Here is a 21,711-nt window from a genome sequence, read left to right on the forward strand (position 1 = left end):
GTTTGTAGGATATGAGTATATATAGGGTCAAAATAGTGAGGATGGTGTGAAATGTCGTTTGGATAGAGGTTTTGCTACTCGGGATTGGCGGGACCTTTTTACTTGGACATGAGTGGTGCACTTGAATCCTTTGTAATCAGAGCATCTTCCTTTGTTATTAGAAATCTGAGCTTCACTTAAAACGGTTCTTAAAAAGCCTATGCGTTTTCGTTTTGAGGAGATATGGTTGAAAAATGAAGGGTATGAAGAGATGGTGAAGAAAGGATGGAGTCAGGCCATTCGAGGTGTCAAGCTTTTCCAAGTTTGCTCTAAAATCAAGGCAATTATAGTTGTGTTACTTGACTGGCAGTGTAGTTCTTTGGGCAATACAGAAAAGGAGATAAGGATTGCTAGAGACAAACTGTGAGTTCTTTTTAAACAGCCCTTCATGGAGGATGTTTAAGTATAAAGAAAAATTTTAATAGAAGGGTTAGATATGCTATTTTCAAGTGAAGAAATCTACTGGAGGCAGCAATCACATATGACATGGTTACAGGAAGAAGATTGCAATACGAAGTGGTTCCATAAGAAAGCTTCCAATAGGCGGAGGAAGAACTTTATAAAGGGCCTAAGGGACAAGGTAGGGACGTGGCACAAGTCTCCGCAAAGGTATAGAAAATATTGTGCTTAGTTATTTCTCTAATATCTTTGCATCACAGGGTATACTGCCAAATGCACTCCAAATTGTGTTCAATGTTGTTATCCCTTATGTGACGAGTGCAATGAATGAGGAGCTACTTGCACCATTTATTGTGGAGGAAGTAAGACTTGTTATCTTCCAAATACACCCCTTAAAGTCCCCGAGGCCAGATGGAATGTCCCCATTATTCTACCAAAATTCTGGCATATTGTTGGTGAGGATGTTGTTGAAGCAGTGTGTTCGTTCTTTGAGTCAAAGGAGGTGTGTTTTACACATGTTGTTGTGATTCCAAACGTGAAAGAACCCCAAGATATGACTCAGTTACGTCTGATCAGTTTGTGTAATGTTTTATTCAAAATATATGCTAAGGTGATAGCGAATCGTTTGAAGCCTTTGATTGCCTCTGTAATTTCGCCTTTTCAGAGTGTTTTTGTTCCTAGTAGGTTAATATTTGACAACTCACTACTAGCAGCCAAGGTGGGGCACTTCTTACCTAATAAGAGGAGTGGCAATGATGGTTACTTAGCTCCAAAGTTGGATCTCAATAAGGCATATGATTGAGTGAAGTGGGGTTTTTTTGAGGTCGTTCTGCTACAGTTTGGGTTTGCAAATGCATGGGTCTGACTCATTATGACCTGTGTGTTAATGGTCACGTATACTTTTCTGGTGAATAGCGAGGTGAAATGTTATCTTATGCCTCCACGGGGGTTGAGACAAGGCGACCCCCTCTTGCCATATCTTTTTCTTCTTTGTGTGGAAGGCTTATCAGCGTTAATTAGGAGGAAAGAAAGGGAGGCAGTATTGCATGGGATTCATATCGCTATTATGCACCATGTCTGCATTATTTGTTGTTCACAAATGACAGTTTTTTTTTTTATCGAGAGCATCGGTTAAGGATTGCGGGGTGATCCAACATGTTTTAGACATATACTCTCAAGCTTTGGGACAGGAGATCAATTTTCTTAAGAGTTATGTTGATTTTAGTGCCAATGTGGCGCCGATTTTATAGGACCAACTTGCCTCATTTCTGGGGGTGCAACGAGTCGAGTGACATGATCGATACTTGGGTCTCCCTACTTTTATGGGGATGGACAAGAAATAAACGTTCTCGTTCATCAAAGAAAAAGTTACCAAAGGCTTAATGGGTGGAAAGGTAAGCTTCTTAGCAGTGGGGGCAGAGAGTTGTTAGTGAAGGTTGTTAACTAAGCCTTACTAGCATATGCCAGTCATGTTCTTACTTCCGAAATCATTTTGCGAGGAACTTCAACAATTAATGGCATGTTTTTTGTGGAGTAGTGACATCGAAGCCTGTAAGATATATTAGATGTCTTGGGATAGAATGTGTAAGCCGAAGGAAGATGGGGACTGGGTTTTCGCAATCTTTACACGTTAATCTCGCACTTTTGGTGAAACAGGGTTGGCGCATTGTGCAGCAACAAACGTCACTTGTTGCTTATGTTTTGACAGCAAAATACTTCCTTGATGGTTCTTTTTAGAATGCTGATGCCTCTTCTTCGGCATTGTACTCATAAAAAAGTATCTTGAAGGCATGTTTCGTGCTTAAAGATGGTACGTGTTGGACTATTGGTCGATAGTGAGTCCATTCAAGTATGGAAAGATCGTTGGATTCCCAAGCCTAATACTTTTACTGAGTTGATTATGCAAGATACTAGAAGCTTACAGATTGAGATGTTGCTTTAGCTTTTTACTGCAGAGGAAGTCCGATTAAAATGCTTCATTCCGCTAAGTTTTCGTAGGTAGCCTAATCGGCTGATGTGGTACTTTGACAAGAAGGAAGTGTTTTTGGTGAAAAGGTGTCTATAAGGTGGCATGAACCTGCTGTGCACCAACAGCTCTTCAGGCCTCGTCGTCGTCGAGTAGGGGGGTGCGTATCGAGGTTTGTGGCAAGCTATTTGGAAGGCTCGTGTTCTACAAACGTTAAGGTAGGTGGATGAAGAATGTGTATTGAAATCCTCCATACTAGAGCCAATTTGATTAAAAAATGAGTGTGAATGGAGACCTTATGTCCGCGATGTGATGATGCTCTTAAGACAAGCAACCATGTTCTGAGGGAGTGCAATTTTGCTCGAGCGGTATAAACTGCTACTCTTTTGGGCGTTGGAGATGGATTTACGTACCATGAATCAGTGAAGGAGTGGCTAATCTGCGTTTTGGAGTTTAAATAGGTGGAGTTTGATGCTATGTTGATGCTTTTGTGGGCGTTGTGGACAGATGGTGTGAAAGGGATCATTCAGTGTTGGTACAATGTACTTTTGCGTGGAGGCAGGAGTTTTGTCTAGCTAATACTTAACCCCTTCATTCTAAATTGCCTAAGTAGCAACGATGATGATTGGCTCTTAGTGATGGTTGGTTTAAACTGAATGTTGACACTGCTGCAAAGGTGAATGTGGGTGTAGGAGGTGTCTCGGGGGGGGGGGGGGGGCGGGTGATATGAGGTGAGGGAGGAGCTTTCAAGGCAGTCGGTTCATGGTGTTTTCAAGGTGTCATTTATGCAAAACAGGTGGAGCTTATGGCATTGCAGGAGGGTCTGTTGCTTGCTAGAAGGGTGGGTTGCCACCATGTGTAGGTGGAGATTGATTGACTCGAAGTAGTAAATGATTACAATGGTGGGTCAACCGATTTCTCCAGCCTTGGATTTATTATAGCTAATGTTATGGAGTTGGTATCCCAGTTTCGTGGATGTACAGTCTCGTATGTTCCTCATTCTTGTAATGGAATGGCACATCGCCTTGCTAAGATGAGTTTAAGTAATGACTCTATAGTAGTTTTGTATAAGGAACCCCCATATACTATTGGGGTGTAATCAACCAAGATATGTTATCTACTTGAGATGATGAAATAAAGCTATCGTATTCTATTAAAATAAAAGTCATTGATAACAAACACCCCCCTAAACCCTAGCCCATTTTACCAAAATTTAAAAGAAAAATCTCAAATTAACAGCATGGGCCCCCAAATAATTTGCAGCTCTTAACCCAACTGAAATCCCAACTAAAATAAAGCCCAATACATAGGAATTCAGAATTCTTGTACAACACGAATACAACCTTTTATTCTCGGTTTCTCCCGACTTTCTCAGATTCAGTACGCCACGCACCGACACCAACCACTGCACCAATCCCACCTAAAGAATCGCAATGGCTGCCGTCGGAGTCGAGATCAAGCACCCGGACGCCGCGCTGGAGGAGACGTGCTCCGCCAAGGCCTCCAAGCAAGGCGAGGGACTGAGGCAGTACTACCTCCAGCACATCCACGAGCTTCAGCTCCAGGTCCGCCAGAAGACTCACAACCTCAATCGCCTCGAAGCTCAGCGCAACGAGCTCAATTCCCGAGGTTCGATTTTCCCCTAATTCCAAAACCCTAATTTCTGATTCTTCAAAATTTTCAGTTTTGTTTGGTCTGTTGTGGATTTTAGGTGGTGCATTGCGGTTTGTGTTTGGGGAAATTAAGGTCAAGATTTGATTTTTTTTTGGTTTGGTTTACTGATATCTCGGAAATTAAATGTTGAAGAGGACGATGATTGATAATTTCGGTAGGAAATTCGAGATAATACTAGGAAAGTTTTGGTCTTTTATAAACTAGGTTGTTGAATTTTTCTGTCTGAAAATATCTTAGATTGAAAACTGGAACGTGGTACACGGTTTCATGAATATAGGAAATGTGCTTGCTCACTCTCTTCTGAGTGTTTCGTCGAGGGGTGAAGACGCGTATGCTCGGATTATTTTTCTTTGTTGTCTTAGTGTAATTATAACTGAGATGTATACCGGTAAACTGGAGTAGAAAGATACTTAACTGTAATAACAGAGGGGATAATATGAAATCATCTGATTTCAGCATTGGAAAGTGGGTTGTAGTCAAGGTCTATTTCAAATTTTTCTAACAACAGTGTCTGTCTGTTATGTACTTGAGCAAGTATGCAGTTTGTATTATCCAATACCGATCACAATGTCAATTAATCGGTGTTTTTGCTTACTTGGATTTCTTGTTGCCTTTTTTTTCTTCCTAATTTATTTTTCTTCATCCTTTAAACATGGTCGCAAGTCAAGTTGGAGTTTTCAGTTGATCAATTAGACTTATTTAAATTTGCAACTTGAACAGTGAGAATGCTCAGGGAAGAACTGCAGCTGCTTCAGGAGCCCGGATCGTATGTTGGTGAAGTTGTTAAAGTAATGGGAAAGAACAAGGTTTTGGTTAAGGTAAGTAGGAAATCTTTAAGATCAAGTTGAAAATTATGCAACTTGACTTAATTAAAAGACTATTCAATGTATTCATTAATTATGCTAACTAAATTGTTTGATACCTTTTTTACATACTTTGTTTCTTTTGTTTTCCAGGTTCATCCAGAAGGGAAATATGTCGTTGATATTGATAAAAACATTGATATCACAAAGATCACACCATCAACAAGGGTTGCTCTCCGTAATGACAGCTACGTGCTGCACTTGGTCTTGCCAAGCAAAGTTGATCCTTTGGTCAACCTTATGAAAGTTGAAAAAGTTCCTGATTCTACTTATGATATGATTGGTGGTCTGGACCAGCAAATCAAAGAAATAAAGGAGGTTTGCTTTTGCACATGCCTACCCTTTTTTTTTCCCCTGCATTTTTGTGTTTTGGGCTTGTTTTATTTGATAATACATATACACTTTCTTCTACATGTGTTGCAAATGATGTTTAAAAATCTTTCCATCTCCAGGTCATTGAGCTTCCAATTAAGCATCCTGAACTGTTCGAGAGTCTTGGTATAGCTCAGCCAAAGGTAATACTATTTTGCCAAGTTATCACATTTCCTTATTTGCTTACTAGATAGGCGCTAACTGTTACAACTTACATTTCTTCCTTGAAACTAACACTTCAATACAACAGGGTGTGCTGCTTTATGGACCACCTGGCACTGGGAAAACACTTTTGGCTAGGGCTGTGGCCCATCACACCGACTGTACATTCATCAGGGTTTCTGGTTCGGAGCTGGTCCAGAAGTACATTGGGGAAGGATCTAGAATGGTCAGAGAACTTTTTGTCATGGCCAGGTTGGTTTTGATCTTTCTCATCAAGATTGGTTATAGATTTCTGTTTCTATTACTTTTGTTGCCTTGATTTAAAATTTTGCTGCTTTATGCGGTGGACGGCTATCCTAAGCTAGAGCAGGCTAAATATTCATAATTGTAATGTTGGCTGTTGGCATCAGTATTAGTAGTATGGAGTCATCTGGGGCATATATGTTTCTCTGGTCTATGGCACTTTGAAGAACGAAAGGAACAGTATCTTTTTAGGTTCTCCCTGAACTTTCAAGTATATTGCTGCAATGAACTAGGTTTTGGATGAATCTGTAATCATTCAATGATCTTGTCAAGCCTGCCAGTCCAAATGGATTGAAAATGATTATGGGATGCACTCACTTACAGTTGCTAATCTGATTTGCACTCATTTGTTTGCTTAACTTATGTTAATTTGGTTTTTATTTCAGGGAACATGCGCCATCTATCATTTTTATGGATGAAATCGACAGTATCGGATCTGCTCGTATGGAATCTGGTAGTGGCAATGGGGACAGTGAAGTGCAGCGGACTATGCTTGAGCTTCTCAACCAGCTTGATGGGTTTGAGGCATCAAACAAGATCAAGGTACTGATCAGAATGTGGATTCACCGGTTAGAAACACAGTATAATGTTTCTTTATGTTAATTTTCATCTGACCACCGGTCTTCTTTCAATTGCATCCTTGACAGGTTTTAATGGCTACAAATCGTATTGATATTCTGGATCAAGCTCTCCTTAGGCCTGGACGAATTGACAGGAAGATTGAGTTTCCAAATCCTAGTGAAGAGGTACACGCCGGTCACTATGATAGAATCGATGCTTTGCAGTAGGTTGTTTGAAGTTGTCATAAGTCAGCATTTATTCTATTGATTGTCTGTATACTATGGAGGTTGGTCAGCAGTAAATGCTTTAGTAGAGTGCAGTTGCTTTCCGATTAGAATAGATAAGAATAAGTCAGATAAGAAAAGAAAAAGCCACAGAAGTTGGAGGTTTTGCATTAAAAAAAATTGCAATACTTGCATGTTTGCCTTCTAGTCCTATTGTACTTTTGATTATTGTCATTGCCTAGTTTCTCAGACATGACTTGAATACATTACTTACTAATGCATTTCACAAATTGCAGTCTCGTTGGGACATCTTGAAAATTCATTCAAGAAGAATGAATTTGATGCGTGGAATTGACCTGAAGAAGATTGCAGAGAAGATGAATGGTGCATCTGGTGCAGAACTGAAGGTACTTTCTTTTTTTTTTCCCCTCAGGGTTTATCACCGAGCGAGGTTTTGTGTGCTGTATCAAATCTTTATTCTCGATTTATTTTTCCATTTTACAGGCCGTTTGCACAGAAGCTGGAATGTTTGCATTGAGGGAGAGAAGGGTTCACGTAACGCAAGAAGACTTTGAGATGGCAGTGGCCAAGGTAATGAAGAAGGAGAACGAGAAGAACATGTCGTTGCGCAAGTTGTGGAAGTAAATTACGTTATCATGGTGTTGTTTGAGCAATGTAGGCACGAAAGACGATGTTTATGAGGATATACATGCAGACATGGGCATCTTGCCTGGCTTCTACTTGCGTACATTTTACTGCCTGGTGGAGGGTTTAAAACCAGAGGTTTTTACTAGCGAACTCTCAAGTGTGTGCCTCTTATGTTAAATTACTTACTCTTCAATTCCAAATTATTTTTATGCTTCCTTCTAGAGTTAATGCATCAAATTAGACTGGCAATATGTATGTGTTGAACTAATGAAGGGTCGGTTAAAGTAACAAATGACATTCTTATGAAAAACGGACGCCACATTATTGTTAATGGAGGAGTGACTCCTAAGAAAATTATGTTGAAAGTCCTAATTTTGTAACAGAAAATCTTTGCCCAGGTTCGCGATATTCTATTTTAATCTAATCTAATCTGAAGTTATGAACTTGGTAAATGTGGACTCAAAACTTTGAACTAATCGTACATTTTACCAATTGCCAATTTGGTACGTTAACTTAGGAACAGAGTACAAGTTCACAAAGAGACTTGTTTTGTGCGTAAACATGGACATCAGTGTACCAAACAGTGGATATCAAACGTTGTTTGTCTACGAGCTGCAGATACATGGGGGTATTGCTGGACAAGGTCGAGAGATGGGTACAATGTTCCCAGATGATGGCACTTATCACAGGATTGAAACCACCAATGCAGTGGTTTTATCATCCAGGACCGCGATGGAGGTCTTTTAAGTACGTTTTGCTTCATACGGCATGCGGAAAATCCTGTCAAAGTATGATAGTATCCCTTTGGGCCTGACAATATTCTTATGAACCAAACAGATGAGACGTATACATTGGGCATTTATCATGTGTTACGTGCCAATCCTGTCAAAAGTATCCCCTTGGCCTGCTCTTCTGTCGTTCATGACAGAGGTGTGGATCTTACTAAACGCACAATGTATGTAATACATTCAAAGTATGGAAGAACTCGATCCACAATTTCGATCCATGTAGTTTGAATCGTTTATGATACAAATTACAAGACAAAAAATCTGCAACTTTACTTTTTAAGTTGGAGATATATATGTCACAAGAACCGCTAAGATATTGTAAAAACTTATAGGATACATGCTCACAATTGAAGAGGAATGTGACAAAACACGTACGTTTTGACCAAAAGAATCGATACATACAACACTTCTCGTCTGTGGGTGACGGTCATTCGTCTCTGTAAACTAGTGTCGGGTATTCTGGACTCCACATGTTGTTCTGCACATATTCTTTGATTTCTTCCTACAATCCATAAGAATACAAGTGGCCGTTACAAGTTCAACAACTAAAAATTGAAATAATATGTGAATGAAACTTCAATTACTATGTTTGATCTCGACTATCGATAATGTTTTGAGAATCATGAAATTCATACCATCTTATCCATTAAGGCTGGAAACTGATTAATACCGGGATAGAGATATAAAATAACAGCCTTCATCAATATTCATACGACATCATAAATGTAGATTCATGAGCAAAGTCGGTTTGTACTTCGAATAGAATTATAAGACAAAGACTCTCAAGTATCTTATCATCCGAAATAGCAAAAGAAGTGTAAAACAGATATACCAGACTAAGTTTCTGGAGCTCTCGAGCATCCATTTCACGGTACCCTTCTGCTAGATCCTCCTCTATGGCTTCCTTTATCACAGCTGCAGCCACCTCTTTCGTGATATCTCGTATGCTGCAAATATGAATCCGGTGTATAGATATGCATAAGAGCTTGGGTATAAATCCTTTAACATCAAATAAAGATAAAAACAGGGGAAATGACACAAAAGGAAGCAATTAAGTCCATTGATACTATACCTAGATATAGAAGGGTAGATAATCCCCTTAAGAACGTCCTCATCTGACATATATGCTGCTAGGCTGTTGTTTTGAATCAAATGTTAGAACTCACAACAACCTAAAGCATACTCTGGAAAATACTCTAGAAGGTTGAATTTTTCATATGCACACACACACACACATATAGCATTTCAAGAAAAAAACTGTACGTATAATCATATAACAGGAATAGAAATTTGTACCATAACCAAAGTCTACAACAAATAAGAAGAATTTTCCACACTAAAGTTTCAAAAAATATCCTCGATGGACAAAATAACAAGTCACAAATAAGGGGAGCATAATAATTCTGACAAACTTCTCTGGAATACTTTCTCAATATCTCTCCACTTGTGTTGCGTACAGTCACTACCTTATACTTGGCATTATGTGCTCAACGAGAGAGTTATCCTTAACAATCTTTCCCCCATGTCCAATTACAGTGGACTTCGATATCTTCTTCTCTGGAATACTTTCTCATTATCTCTCCACTTGCGTTGGACACAGTTACAACCTTATACTTGGCATTACGTGCTTAACAAGAGAGTTATCCTTAACTATCTTTCCCACATGTCCAATTACAGTTGACTTCAATATAAGGGAGAGTTTATACTTGGGAGAAGAGGAACGGACCCTCTTCAATTGATTAATTAACACTATTTACCGCATTTTTTATGCGTCAAGCAACATGAATCTCATTGATTATAACAGATGATGCAAGGTTAATTTTATAAAATGCACAGATTGTGAAATTCTTTTCGAGCCAAGCTAGACTGTCGAAATGTACATCCAGTAAAAGCTGATTCATAAAGTAGATGAGAAATACCACTCAGCTGCGGCCTGTAGCATGCCATCAGAGACGACTCTGGAGCCAGATAATAGAGTACCAAGTCCAATACTGCATGAACAAAGTAGAATTTATATCATGAAACGTAAGGACTAAAAATTTTAAGTTGGATAAGGATTACTCCAGAAGAGGGAAAGTGGACAACTAACCCAGGAAAGAGGTACATGTTGTTTCCCTGGTTGCAGTGCCCAATAGTGCCATTTCCTATAAAATATAGAACTTCAGGTAAGAACTTCCGGTAGTGTAGATGTATCAAAATAAGAATACAGAGAAATGATTCAGATTTCTGGTAGTGATTCTTTTTACATATAATAACGCAGAGAAATGATTCGTAGATCTGGAATATTACTAGCTATCATAAAATTTAAACGAAGCTGACAAATCTTTTCTAGGGCTGAATAAAAGGTTTTCAGTTCTCATTTGGTAGGCATACGCTCCGAGAGCCACAAACAGGATCAGAATCAAGCAACTGTTGGCCTTGGTGTGTATGTTGCATGAAGTCAGAGTTATGTTATTTTATTTCGGTAATTCTCTGACCCGTCACCTATCTAAGATGATGCATCGTATACTCAGATTCAGGTCTAAGTTTTGCAATAAAGAGTCAAATCTTTCATTCTAAGCATCAAGGGGGTGTGAGATCCATCTCATTTGAGCATAAAAGGTTTCCAGTCTCAGACCGGTTTAATCATGAACTTGTCTCCCTGCCTCGGTCCTTGGCCACACAATATCTTGAAGACTTTGCCTTCCACTACCAATAAATCTTCCTTAAGCCTGATTTTTCCCAAGAAGTCCTTATAAATGCTTGTAAAATACTGTTTTCATTTATTTAATTAGCTGTATTTGAATCCTCAAAATATCGTGTAATCATCCCAAAATGTACATGAGCAAACCAAAAGAAAGAAGGTTCGCTTTAAATAAGATAAGGAAACAAGCAGAAAAGGAGTGAAACTTAATGGCCCCATATTTGACCAATTAAAGGAATGAGGTACAAGGATAATTCTGCCTTTAACAACCATTTGTGCCCCAAATTCGTCATAGATAAAAAAACATCAGTACTGTAGCACTTAATATACTTATCAGTTAACGGTTACTAGTTACACTTGATAAGAAGTCCAGAATTATGCTTATTCATACAGTAAGAAAAAACGCATGAGGAAAATAAAAAAGTTTCTTGATACATACCAAGATCCACATCTTTGAATGGACTTCCACTGGCAAAAACAATATTGTCACCCACGACAGAGAATGCTTCTTCAGGAGTGCACTCGGCTGTTCCAAAACAAAACAATGTAGCTCAACACTACAAACCAAGCTGAATTTCCATACCCTTTTCTCCCCCAATCCCAGACCCGAAAAGAAAAAAAAAGGCATACCATTTGTTGTTGGATTTGACATTGCAAAGATGGCTGGTCTAGTTGAAGTTGAACCTCTAAGGGCCTCTAATACCTAAAATTTACATCTGCTTGGCATCAACTTTGAAAGAACAAAACTGCCAGGCGTAGCACAATACAAATTCTAGAAAGGAATAAAAGACAAGCTAACAAACTTGGTACAAATGATCCTTCATCACATGACAAAATTGGCCGATAAAGATGCAGTGAATCAGTTAACACAAAAGAACTGAGACAGTTCATTAGTACTTTTGTAGTTCACGGTTCACGGTTAGACCACCCCCACGAATTTTGCATTTGCATCTTACAAAATAGGTTGAAAATAACAGAATTTGTACATGACCATGAGGTAAAACAAAAATTTTATTTTGCAAGCTATAATGAGAAATTTTGCTACATTAAACCTTCTTAATTTATAAAAATTAAGCATTTCGTTCTTGATAAAAGCGCTACCGGACACCCATGTGCTAAATTTTTATCATTATCATTTCTGAAGTGCAAAACTACTACTAATGATACAAAATGATCCCAAAAGCATGAAAAAAGAAAATGCTAATACTCCAAGATTTTAACGAAAAACTTTTCATGTGCATAATGCATTCTAAATACCTCTTTTGAGAACAATCCCCCGACTGCAGAAAGTCCAAGAAGCACATCAGGCTTAACTTGTTTAACCTGATTAGCAAAGATAACATGGTTATGAGTATTTAAAAAATGACAGTGCCTACAGTATAAGGTATTAGACAATATAACAAATAATATAACTATCTTCCCATAACATGTGTATAGTATAGAACTTAGAACATTCAATAAAACCGTATTATTATATAGGGATGATAATGCTAATTATTATTTTATGTATCGCTAGGTTCAGCTTAAATCACAAGCACAGTGCATAAATAACTCTTAGGTAAACCAGTATTGTTGTATAATTAATAGTAAAAAGTAGATAAAGTTAATTACAAATTCAGTAATGCAATTCTTGCAAGATGTGTACACAATATTTTTTTAAAGCAATAGGTCATATCCAGATTCCTGTACTATATTTTAATTCTCTAAACATGGAAAAATCTTAAGAAGATCAAATTTATATTGTCTGAAGTGTGAAAAATAGACTAACCACTTCCACAAGACTTGCGCCTTCCCTTAACCCCTGACGATGAATTTCTTTGACTTTCCTCGCAAATGGACGGGCATCTGGATCAATATCTTCACGTTCCTCTGTGATCAGACCCTGCATACATGACAACCAACATAATTTTTTCAACGTAATTACCTTGTCTGGCTAATGGTGAAGCAACTAGAACAGGCAATGTTTAACTGCATCCACTTTCAAATTCATCGATCCGGATATCGAGTACACATATAGGGAAGAACTCTATAGTCACCACAAGGTTATCTGATGAAACAAAGAAGCTACAAACAGGAGTCATCGTACCTTGCATTTTAGTATCCCATACTATACTAATGCCTCATTATATAAAATAGCCAATTTGGTTTGCTCAGCAGATATTTCAACAGTTCTGCTAATAGGAAGAAACTGCTTCAACGGCGTGATGGGGAAGAATATGTGGAAATGAAAAATCAGGGCATTTCCATCGAGGCTCACAATTGAGTGGAGTTCTATAATGAACTCCATTGAAACCAAAAAACTGTGTGATTAAGGATATTCCCTAGTGATAAAAGCAAAAACTTGTTTTTTTTTTTTTGCTTTTCTTAAGCCGAAAGAGTTTTTTATGGTTCTAGCCTTCTAAGGCATTGTGTGACTGCTCGCTCACCATGGCATCAACCAACCAGAATTGCCTGCCTGCACTCTGAAATGCATCTTCATTGTTCCCTAACATCCTTGCCATTGTTTTCCGTGCTGCATTAAGAACCCCTATTCCTGCACTGTAAAAATGCAAAGAATAAGCAAAGAAGCCTTGATAATTCATTGTCACTGTAATTTCTTTAGCCTTATTTTGCGGTATAAAGATGCATAAATTCAAGGCCAAATAGAAGCCTCCCAAAACAACAGTTGGCAGTGTTGCATGTTTATTTGACAATGTAAATCAGAGACTGTACTCCACTCCGCAAGAGAATATCTCTCGAAGTAAAGTCCAACAGAACAGAAACTATAGCACTAAGAAAACAGGCGCTCTCTCTAAGTCCCACGTCGAAATAGAATAAACTGACAGGCAAGCAAATATTGTTTATAGTTGTTGGAGGTACAACCATATTCAAAGGACCACTAACATCTTACCAGCCATTAAATCAATAAAATAAATTAATGCTCTATCCGGTTTTCATTACCACTCTATCAAAACACCCACACTCCTCGTATTCATGTCTTTCACTGCTCAGACGTATATGCTTTAAAGAATTGAGTATCTTTAAGTACTAACCTTCCAGCACCAGCAACAACAATTTTTTGTTTAGGGAAGTCAATCATTGGCCTTCCTTGTGCTCTTACAGCTCCTAAAAGTCCAGCTATTGCAACTCCGGCTGTTCCCTGTAAGAAGATTGACATGAAATTAGATGAAAATAAACCAGAATGGAAAGATAAGTTATATGTCCAATCCATATATCCCAGTTTCAAAAGCCTGGTCCAGATATAGAATTAAGACAAATTTAAAACAGGTCAGTATATATAATTGCCCACGTCTTACAAATGCTTAAGCAGTTAGTAAATCATGCAACACTGAACATCAAACCAACACCCTCCTTCACATGCATCATTTTCTTGCTTCGCAAAAGGAAAGACAGGCAAATATCTAGATTCAAGTTCTACAATCAGGAAGGTTGAAGAACTGTTACTCAAGTTCCTGCTATCTAGTGTCCAATGAATTTTCCATCAATCATTATCGCAAAAATTGTAAATACGAGTCCCCTTCTATTGAGGGATCAAATAACCTTATTCGAGGGGCACCTTGTGGGCCCCACTTTGAGTTTCATTTCAAACATAAGAACCGTCTATATTTAAAAATTTAAATTCATCGTTAAAAAATTATCCTTGGAAAAGTGGAGGCAAATAAGAAGCTATTAAGACATCCTATTGTAGCGAAGAAAGTAGACGAACACAGTATTCCAAGAAAGACTAAAGTAACAACCATTTAATCGATTGGTTAAATGACTTCAGATTTGAGTGCTTTTTTTGCAAGGATCTTTGAGGGAGTACTTCAAAATTAAATGGGTTTAACCATTGAAATACAATTAAGAGTGGGCCTAAAAGGGTGTTCCTCAGAAAACCTTATTTGAGGGATCCCTCAATTGGTGTTGGAGTAAAGGTAATAAGGACAAAAATTATATTTACATTCTTATAAGCCCACATATATACATCTATGCATCTACATACATACATACATACATACATATATATTATATATATAAGTAGTATATACATACATATATATATATTATATATATATACACATATACATATACTGCAGCAACATATACAAATCAGTAGTAAATGGGTATAAAACAACATATACAGGCGATATGTTTTCATTTCCTGTTTATTACACTAAGACAAAATTGACAGCCTAGTATACAAGTATATCCGAATCTGTAATTTCGCCCAACTAGCAATGATAAATTTCTGGGTAGTTGACATACTGCTAATGATACATCTTCACTGTACCTATATTCTGAAAGTAACTAAATGGCTAACAAACGTTCAATATTACCCAAACATCTGAATAAAGATGTACAGTGAAGATGTATAATTTTTGTTGTAAATCAAGGATATCATGTAAAGACACCATTCTTTTGCCTTTCACCTACACCAAGCAATTTCTTGCACGACTCGTTAACCTAACATGAAACGACACGAAAATAACAATTTCAGGTCAATGAGTTAACAAATTGGGTTGTTATCGTGTCACCCGTTAAGAACTTGTTAAGATAACAGGTCGAAACGGGTTACCAGCGGGTAAATCATTTCAACCCGTTAAGAAAAATGCTATTATGGTAATTTTTTAACTACTAAAGAAAACCTACTACAATAGCCATAGGATTCAATCTAACATAAGTGAGATTACATCCTTACTGTTGGATTCTTATACTCTCACCCTCTCTCTCTTGCAAACTCCCATTATCAACTCTACTCGGTTTGTCTTCTCTCTGTCTCAATGCTCACTCTCTCTCTCTCCCATCGCCATCTCTCTGTCTCATCTTGCCGTCCAAGCCCCTACCACGACCACGGGCTTGTCTCATCTCACCATCCAAGCCACCACTACCATGCACCACCACAACTAGTGATGAATCACAGCCAACTACTTTTCCCATAACCCTACTGCAAGGTTGCGAATCGAGATTCCCAGCTAACATTCATATTTGACCACGAATCCTTCCAAATTAAGGTAATTTCTTTAATTTTATGTGACAATGTGGTATGTAGATATTGCATGTTCAGTAATTCAGTTTGACATTTTTCAATTGATTATTTATTGAAGTAAAATATATTTTCTTTAACAAGTCGGGTCATATTACCTATTCATTTGAATGGGTTTGACATGATCGTGTCATGAAAACGACATGAATGCGGCAAACACGACACGGTCGCCAACCCCAGAGCTAGCGAAAAATGTAAGGATGAAAAGTGTGTCTCAAAGTAGATTTCTAATTTTTTTTGTTTTTTTTTTCCGATGGAAAGGTTATTATAGTTTTGTTTCTTTTTCTTTTGCAGGCTAAGAAGATAGGATTGGACTTTTGAACTAAAAAGAGACCTTCAATTAAAGCTATAAAACTGGGCCTACGAACTATACTTTAATTTGAAAGTGTAAATGGAGGACTTTACTCAAGGTGAGCAAGGAGTTTAAATTTACCCTGATTGATATAAAACGATGACACAGCCATCCACTAAAAATGATCAGATGCTACCTCAAGAAAGGAAGAAGTCAAATACCTGAACATCATCATTAAACATTCTATAGGTACTTCTGTAACGCTGTAACAACTTAAAGGCCCACTTGCTTTGGAAGTCTTCAAACTGTACAGAAAAGTTGTGTAAGTGTTTTTTTTTTTTTTTTTTTTTTTTTTTTTGAGAAAAGTGGTGCATTTTAGCATTCCAGCTTCGTGTAACTATGTAAACAGGAATGACACTTCAAATTACCTGCACAATCACATTTGGCCAACGAGTAAACACAGCTTCCATGAATTCATCAACAACAGCAAGATACTCATCACCATCAAGACGATGTCTTTGCAATCCCAAATCTAAGAATAAAGAATGGATGGTTGTTGATTGCTATGGATATAAAATCAACTGTCAAAGAATACTTATACATAAGGAAAGAACTCAGAAAGCAATACAAATGCTACTGATGCCACAGTGAATATTAATGATCTGAAAAGTGAAAGCTAGACATAAAAAAGAATAATTGAACCATAAAATATTAGAAGTACTTGTTATAGTTGTTGAATATAATGTTTTATCATTTGGCTACGACCTGTCCCAATTACTGTAAAAATATTGACTGAATTTTTTATTAGACAACAGTGACACTAGTGTCACTTACCTTTGTACTTTTGTTTTTCCTTTTCTACTTCTACATCTAGGACACGGTAATGGTAAAAAAAATATATTCAACCGGAATAACAGAACAGGAGTTTTGGGCATCTAATTCAACGTTATACAAAAAAATTTTGCATGCTGCCTTAATGTTTATATGTTCTCTTTTTCTTGCAATGACATTGCCTCTTGTTTTACAGTGTTAAGAATCACCACATTTCTTGTACTCCACCACTTTTACAAATCCTGTATTTACAACACACTTGCCATGTGCTCACTCATTAATATATATGAACATCTTAAATTGCATGTCTTAAAGGATGATGGAACACCAAAAGAACAATCACAAAACTTCCATGCATATTCCGTCATCGTGTACCAGAACCATATTTTGATTGACTTCAAAACAGAATAATTGTTTTCTGAAGTAATTGTTACCCAATTCTTTAGAGCGCCAATTCAATTCACATAAATATTATTTATTGTACCAGCACCATATTTACAATGCAAAGAATCATAACAGCGGCTTCTTATACCATACTAGATTGACCAAGATTGGATGACGAAATACTTACACAACGGGTCTTTGAGCAGCTTTTCATTGTTAGTTCCCACATCAATCATGACAGGAAGTACCTACAGGATAAGGGATGAAGAACAATAAGAAGGAAATTTTTCAAAACAACTTTCCGCATGTGACCACGAGGAGAGTATGTACAAAATGATGCATAGTACAAATCAAGATGAAGGTTCACCAGGTCGACACCTATGGAAAACACCCAACAAGATCTAGTGGTTCACAATCTTGGAAGACGAAAGTATCACTAAGTCCCCAGTATTACATCAAAATAACTTTCACATGTGACCATAAGGAGAGTATGTGCAAAATGATGCACAACACAAATCAAGAGGAAGGTTCACCAGGTCAACATCAATGGAAAACACCCAACAAGATCTAGCGGTTCGCAATCTTGGAAGATGAAAGCATCACTAATTCCCCACTATTACATTAAGAACCCTCTAGCAGTTGGTGTATTTTATATATACAATACAAGAAAAAAGTTTATAGCTAAAAGGAAATAGAAATGGATGGAAAATTGTCAACCTGCGCCCTTTAAGCAAGTAGGGATACCATAAAAAAGAATGATACATAAACTCAAATATCATTTATCAAAAGAATTTAACATATAAGGATCAATGTAATTTAAATGGGGTCACCGACATAAATTTGACAATCATCACTTGCAATCATACTAGGAGTAAACACTTTTGCTGCATTTTATGGATGTATATGTTGCGACAAACACATCACAGTTATCTAATTTGGTGATGAACCGTAACCAAAAGAAAACAAATGAGCAAGACATTACTCTTTGAGGGTTTATTCCAGCAGCAACATATAAATCCAGCTTCCCAATCGCAATTCCAATTCCCTGGACTCCAAGGTCTCCAAGACCCAATATTCTGCTCCCATCGGTAACAACAATCATATCAACCTGCAAATGATTTCCACGATTGATCACATGTATTATGTTGAACCATTTCTTATTTCGGTAAAGAATTAGGCTGTGTTATTTCTGAAATACCAAGACTGATGGTCACATTCAAAACTCATACCCCAAGGAAAATGTTAAAATGAGAAGAAGGGTGAATAAATTTAGCCTCTGTTTCTGTTTTACTATCTTTAACAATTGACCTTCTATTAATATAATCTATTTGGTTAAACTGGTTAACTATGAACCCACGTCTGAAGTCCCATATCTGTACTTCTACCATTTTGCGCATTTACTAGTCCTGGCTTGTATCACTCATTTAAAAATTAAAAAACCATAACTTCCAAACAAGAAGCTAGCAAACGTTACAAACCTGCTGGTGTCTTACATCATATGGCCATGTAAAATGCAAGGAAGATAGAAAAACAAGCATCAAGAACTGGCATATTGACAGACAATAGTGAAACAAAGACATCTGAAAGTTGGAACTAAGTAAAATAAGACTCAGTAAATTAACATTATGAAATACCAATAGCCAAGACTAAATTTTGGGCGACTTAATAACTCTTCAAGTCATTACCAATGATTCAATGCGACTAATTAGCAATCAAGATTTATGTATATAATTTTTCTATAGGATGAAACAGAGAATATGAAAGCCTGAGAAAACAAAGACCAATCTACAAAGTGATGATAGCTCATACAAAATATGGCATACAATGAGGGCGCCCTTAATAAGTATAAAGACCTGATCAGCTGGCCAATTATAAACCATGGACATCATTTCTCCACGATCTTCTGCACTGAAGTACATTCCCCTCGGCCTTCTAAACAGACCACTGTAATTCTGGCATACAAGACCCACAGTAGGAGTGTAGACTATAGGTGCATACTCCTCAATGTTGGCAATCAAAACCTGTTCACAGTTACAATTTTAAATAAAACATGATCCATCAAAAAATGTAACATTTCAACTTCCGCATTAAAATTTTGAAACATGTTATTTTTTAAATATCGCCTAATGAAGATAAATGGTACACATCAATTTTAAAGTATTATACACCTCGACATTAAGTAGATGAATTCTGAAGTTAACTCACTTTATAATACATTGTCTCATTTCTGTCATGCAACCGGTTAAGTATCCGCCACTTTGCCAGAGCATTTGGATCAGACGGTCCATCTCTTGCTTGATGTTCAAGTCTTTTCAGGTCAACCACTGTCAATTAACAAATTCCAATAGGTATTAATAAAAACATTTCAGTTAGTTTATCTGGTAACAAAATGGGTTTGAACATCTAAAACTAAGAGAGAAAGCACAATGCTTAAATACTATGAAAATCCACGAATATGCAAAACTCTTGCTGCTCTAGTAAACTATTAAGAAATCTAACACACTTGGGAATAACTTCAAAAACTTAAACGTAGAAGAAGCAAGAGGGGTGAAAGAGACCTGATTCAGAGACCGTAACAAACAAATACGGTCTTCCCCTTAGTCCCCAACCTAAGCCACTAAAAAGTGGCCTGAGGACACAATTGTCCAATCAATATCACATACAAAGATGCAGGAAAATTTGAAAACTATTCCTTGCCCCTAACATATTCCCCTATTTATTTATATGCTGACTATCTACTCCCAGCATATTTGAGAAACCAGTTAGTTAAAAATGGCCCTTTAAAAAGAGTATCGGTCAGGACGTACCTTTGACTTAAACAACAAAAACAACTAAACTCTCAACATATCAAGGTTTATACACCAATGAAATTAAGAATTGAAACTATAAAATAACGTATTAGTAGAGATAGTCGAACAGGAACTAAAATGTTACGTAACGTGCTACACATTTTCTTCTTTAACTATACACTACAACTCTATTACATTCAGTAATTTTCATCATTCGTAGAGGTTTAGATATGCAGTTCCTCCATCTTCTAAAACTTATTTGAATTAGTCATATATCCAAAGTAACTGAAAGCCCTCATTGACAGTTTTTACATAAGTTATATGTGTGTATATATAACTCTTTTACGTTTAAGATTTATTTCTTAACCTTAAATGGGAACAGTATTAACTTTGTCTCTACAAAAGGAAAAAGAACCAAAAAGAAAGTAAGAACGGACTTACTAAAGCGTTCAATTTGCTGCTCGGTAGACATAACGTTTGGAGGGAGAAGTCCCCGAAGATCAAGACGATCCCGTTCTGTAAAGGAAAATGACGTCCCCTAATTTGACAATCATTTAAAGGAAAAAAAGCAAAAGCAAAGATCAACTATTTGCAACTTTAAAATCAAATTAACCAAATATCGAAAACACGAAGATGATAAACACCATCAGTATTCATATGCAATATGTAGTATCACACAATGCCATGGTTTAGCACCACCAATATTCAACACTCTTTCAATTTCCAATAAATCTCGTCAGTCGAATTTAGATTAAACAGAAAGATTGTACCGCTATAACAAAAACTCATTCAAATAATTAGGCACATTGCTTAAACTACACTCGAATTTCGGATTATTCAGTAATGAACATGATGTTAGTTCAATAGTTTGCTTAACCAACAACAATTTCGCTAATTAATCTCTTACATTTTAACCCAACACACATAATAACAATCCAATTTACCAAATGTGCCAGTGCCGCACATAACCAAATCCCAACCACTAATTGATCAGATCATATAAACTGCAATTAATTAAAAAATCAAAATTACGCAAAAACCAAAAAAAAAAAAAAAAAAAAAAAAAACGAGGGATTTGGATTTGGGTGTTACTTTATTGAACCAGGGGTCGTGTAGAATGTCGAGGCTGCGCTTGTGGACAATGATTGGGCGGTGGCCCTCGGTTGTGGTGAAGGATCTGGAGTGCGGGAGCAGCGGATTGCTGCCCATTCTCCTCACTCTGTACTGCTTCAGGTGTCTGACGACGGACGACGACAGCCTGATCGACGAGTTGAAGTTCGACATTTCTCCGACCGCACCGGAGTAGTCGCAGCTTTTGCCTGTCGAGAGAGAAACTAGAGAGAGAGAGGAGTGAAGTGGGAAGAGGAAGAATCCGTGATTGGATGATTGGCGGTGGAGACTTGACTTTTATTATTCTGTTTTGTCAAATGGTATTGGCTGCCTTTCCACCCCAGTTGGAAAGAGAGATCATGATTTCTTCGTTGACAGTCAAAGCTATTGGGCGGGGCCCGTCATCGCTAAAAACGCGGGGACCGACACAAACATTATCCGCGCCGGGTCCGTTTGTTTGCGCGATGCCTATTTTAGCAACGGACAATGTTAAAAGCCCATATCAGCATTGGCTCGTGCGGCCCATTCTAAAACTTAGTAGTTGAGGCCACGCTTGATATGTTTCTTAGTATTATGATCTAGTAACATTCTTTTTCACTA

At 37.4% G+C, this 21,711-nt stretch overlaps 2 protein-coding genes across 2 annotated transcripts; one reads left to right on the top strand and one right to left on the bottom strand.

Moving 5' to 3' along the window:
* The first annotated feature begins 3,758 nt into the window (after window positions 1–3,758).
* Window positions 3,759–7,426, top strand: LOC137746729 (26S proteasome regulatory subunit 8 homolog A). The gene is made up of 9 exons (XM_068486731.1): window positions 3,759–4,033; window positions 4,799–4,896; window positions 5,035–5,259; window positions 5,394–5,456; window positions 5,564–5,727; window positions 6,165–6,321; window positions 6,426–6,524; window positions 6,860–6,970; window positions 7,068–7,426. The coding sequence occupies exons 1-9, from the start codon at window positions 3,838–3,840 to the stop codon at window positions 7,206–7,208; spliced, it is 1,254 nt and encodes a 417-aa protein (XP_068342832.1). The 5' UTR covers window positions 3,759–3,837; the 3' UTR covers window positions 7,209–7,426.
* A 724-nt stretch (window positions 7,427–8,150) lies between these two features.
* On the bottom strand, window positions 8,151–21,444 carry LOC137746730 (NAD-dependent malic enzyme 62 kDa isoform, mitochondrial-like). The gene is made up of 19 exons (XM_068486732.1): window positions 21,094–21,444; window positions 20,443–20,539; window positions 19,418–19,536; window positions 19,066–19,233; window positions 18,195–18,320; window positions 17,400–17,460; window positions 16,426–16,529; window positions 16,219–16,302; window positions 13,715–13,821; window positions 13,109–13,220; window positions 12,451–12,564; window positions 11,940–12,005; window positions 11,313–11,385; window positions 11,122–11,208; window positions 10,089–10,143; window positions 9,919–9,990; window positions 9,072–9,134; window positions 8,832–8,946; window positions 8,151–8,501 (listed from the first exon to the last, which is right to left on the bottom strand). Exons 1-19 carry the CDS (start codon window positions 21,283–21,285, stop codon window positions 8,427–8,429), a joined length of 1,890 nt encoding a protein of 629 aa, XP_068342833.1. The 5' UTR covers window positions 21,286–21,444; the 3' UTR covers window positions 8,151–8,426.
* Window positions 21,445–21,711: the final 267 nt, after the last annotated feature.

Source organism: Pyrus communis, chromosome 10 (genome assembly GCF_963583255.1).
Source record: "Pyrus communis chromosome 10, drPyrComm1.1, whole genome shotgun sequence".
Taxonomy (NCBI): domain Eukaryota; kingdom Viridiplantae; phylum Streptophyta; class Magnoliopsida; order Rosales; family Rosaceae; genus Pyrus; species Pyrus communis.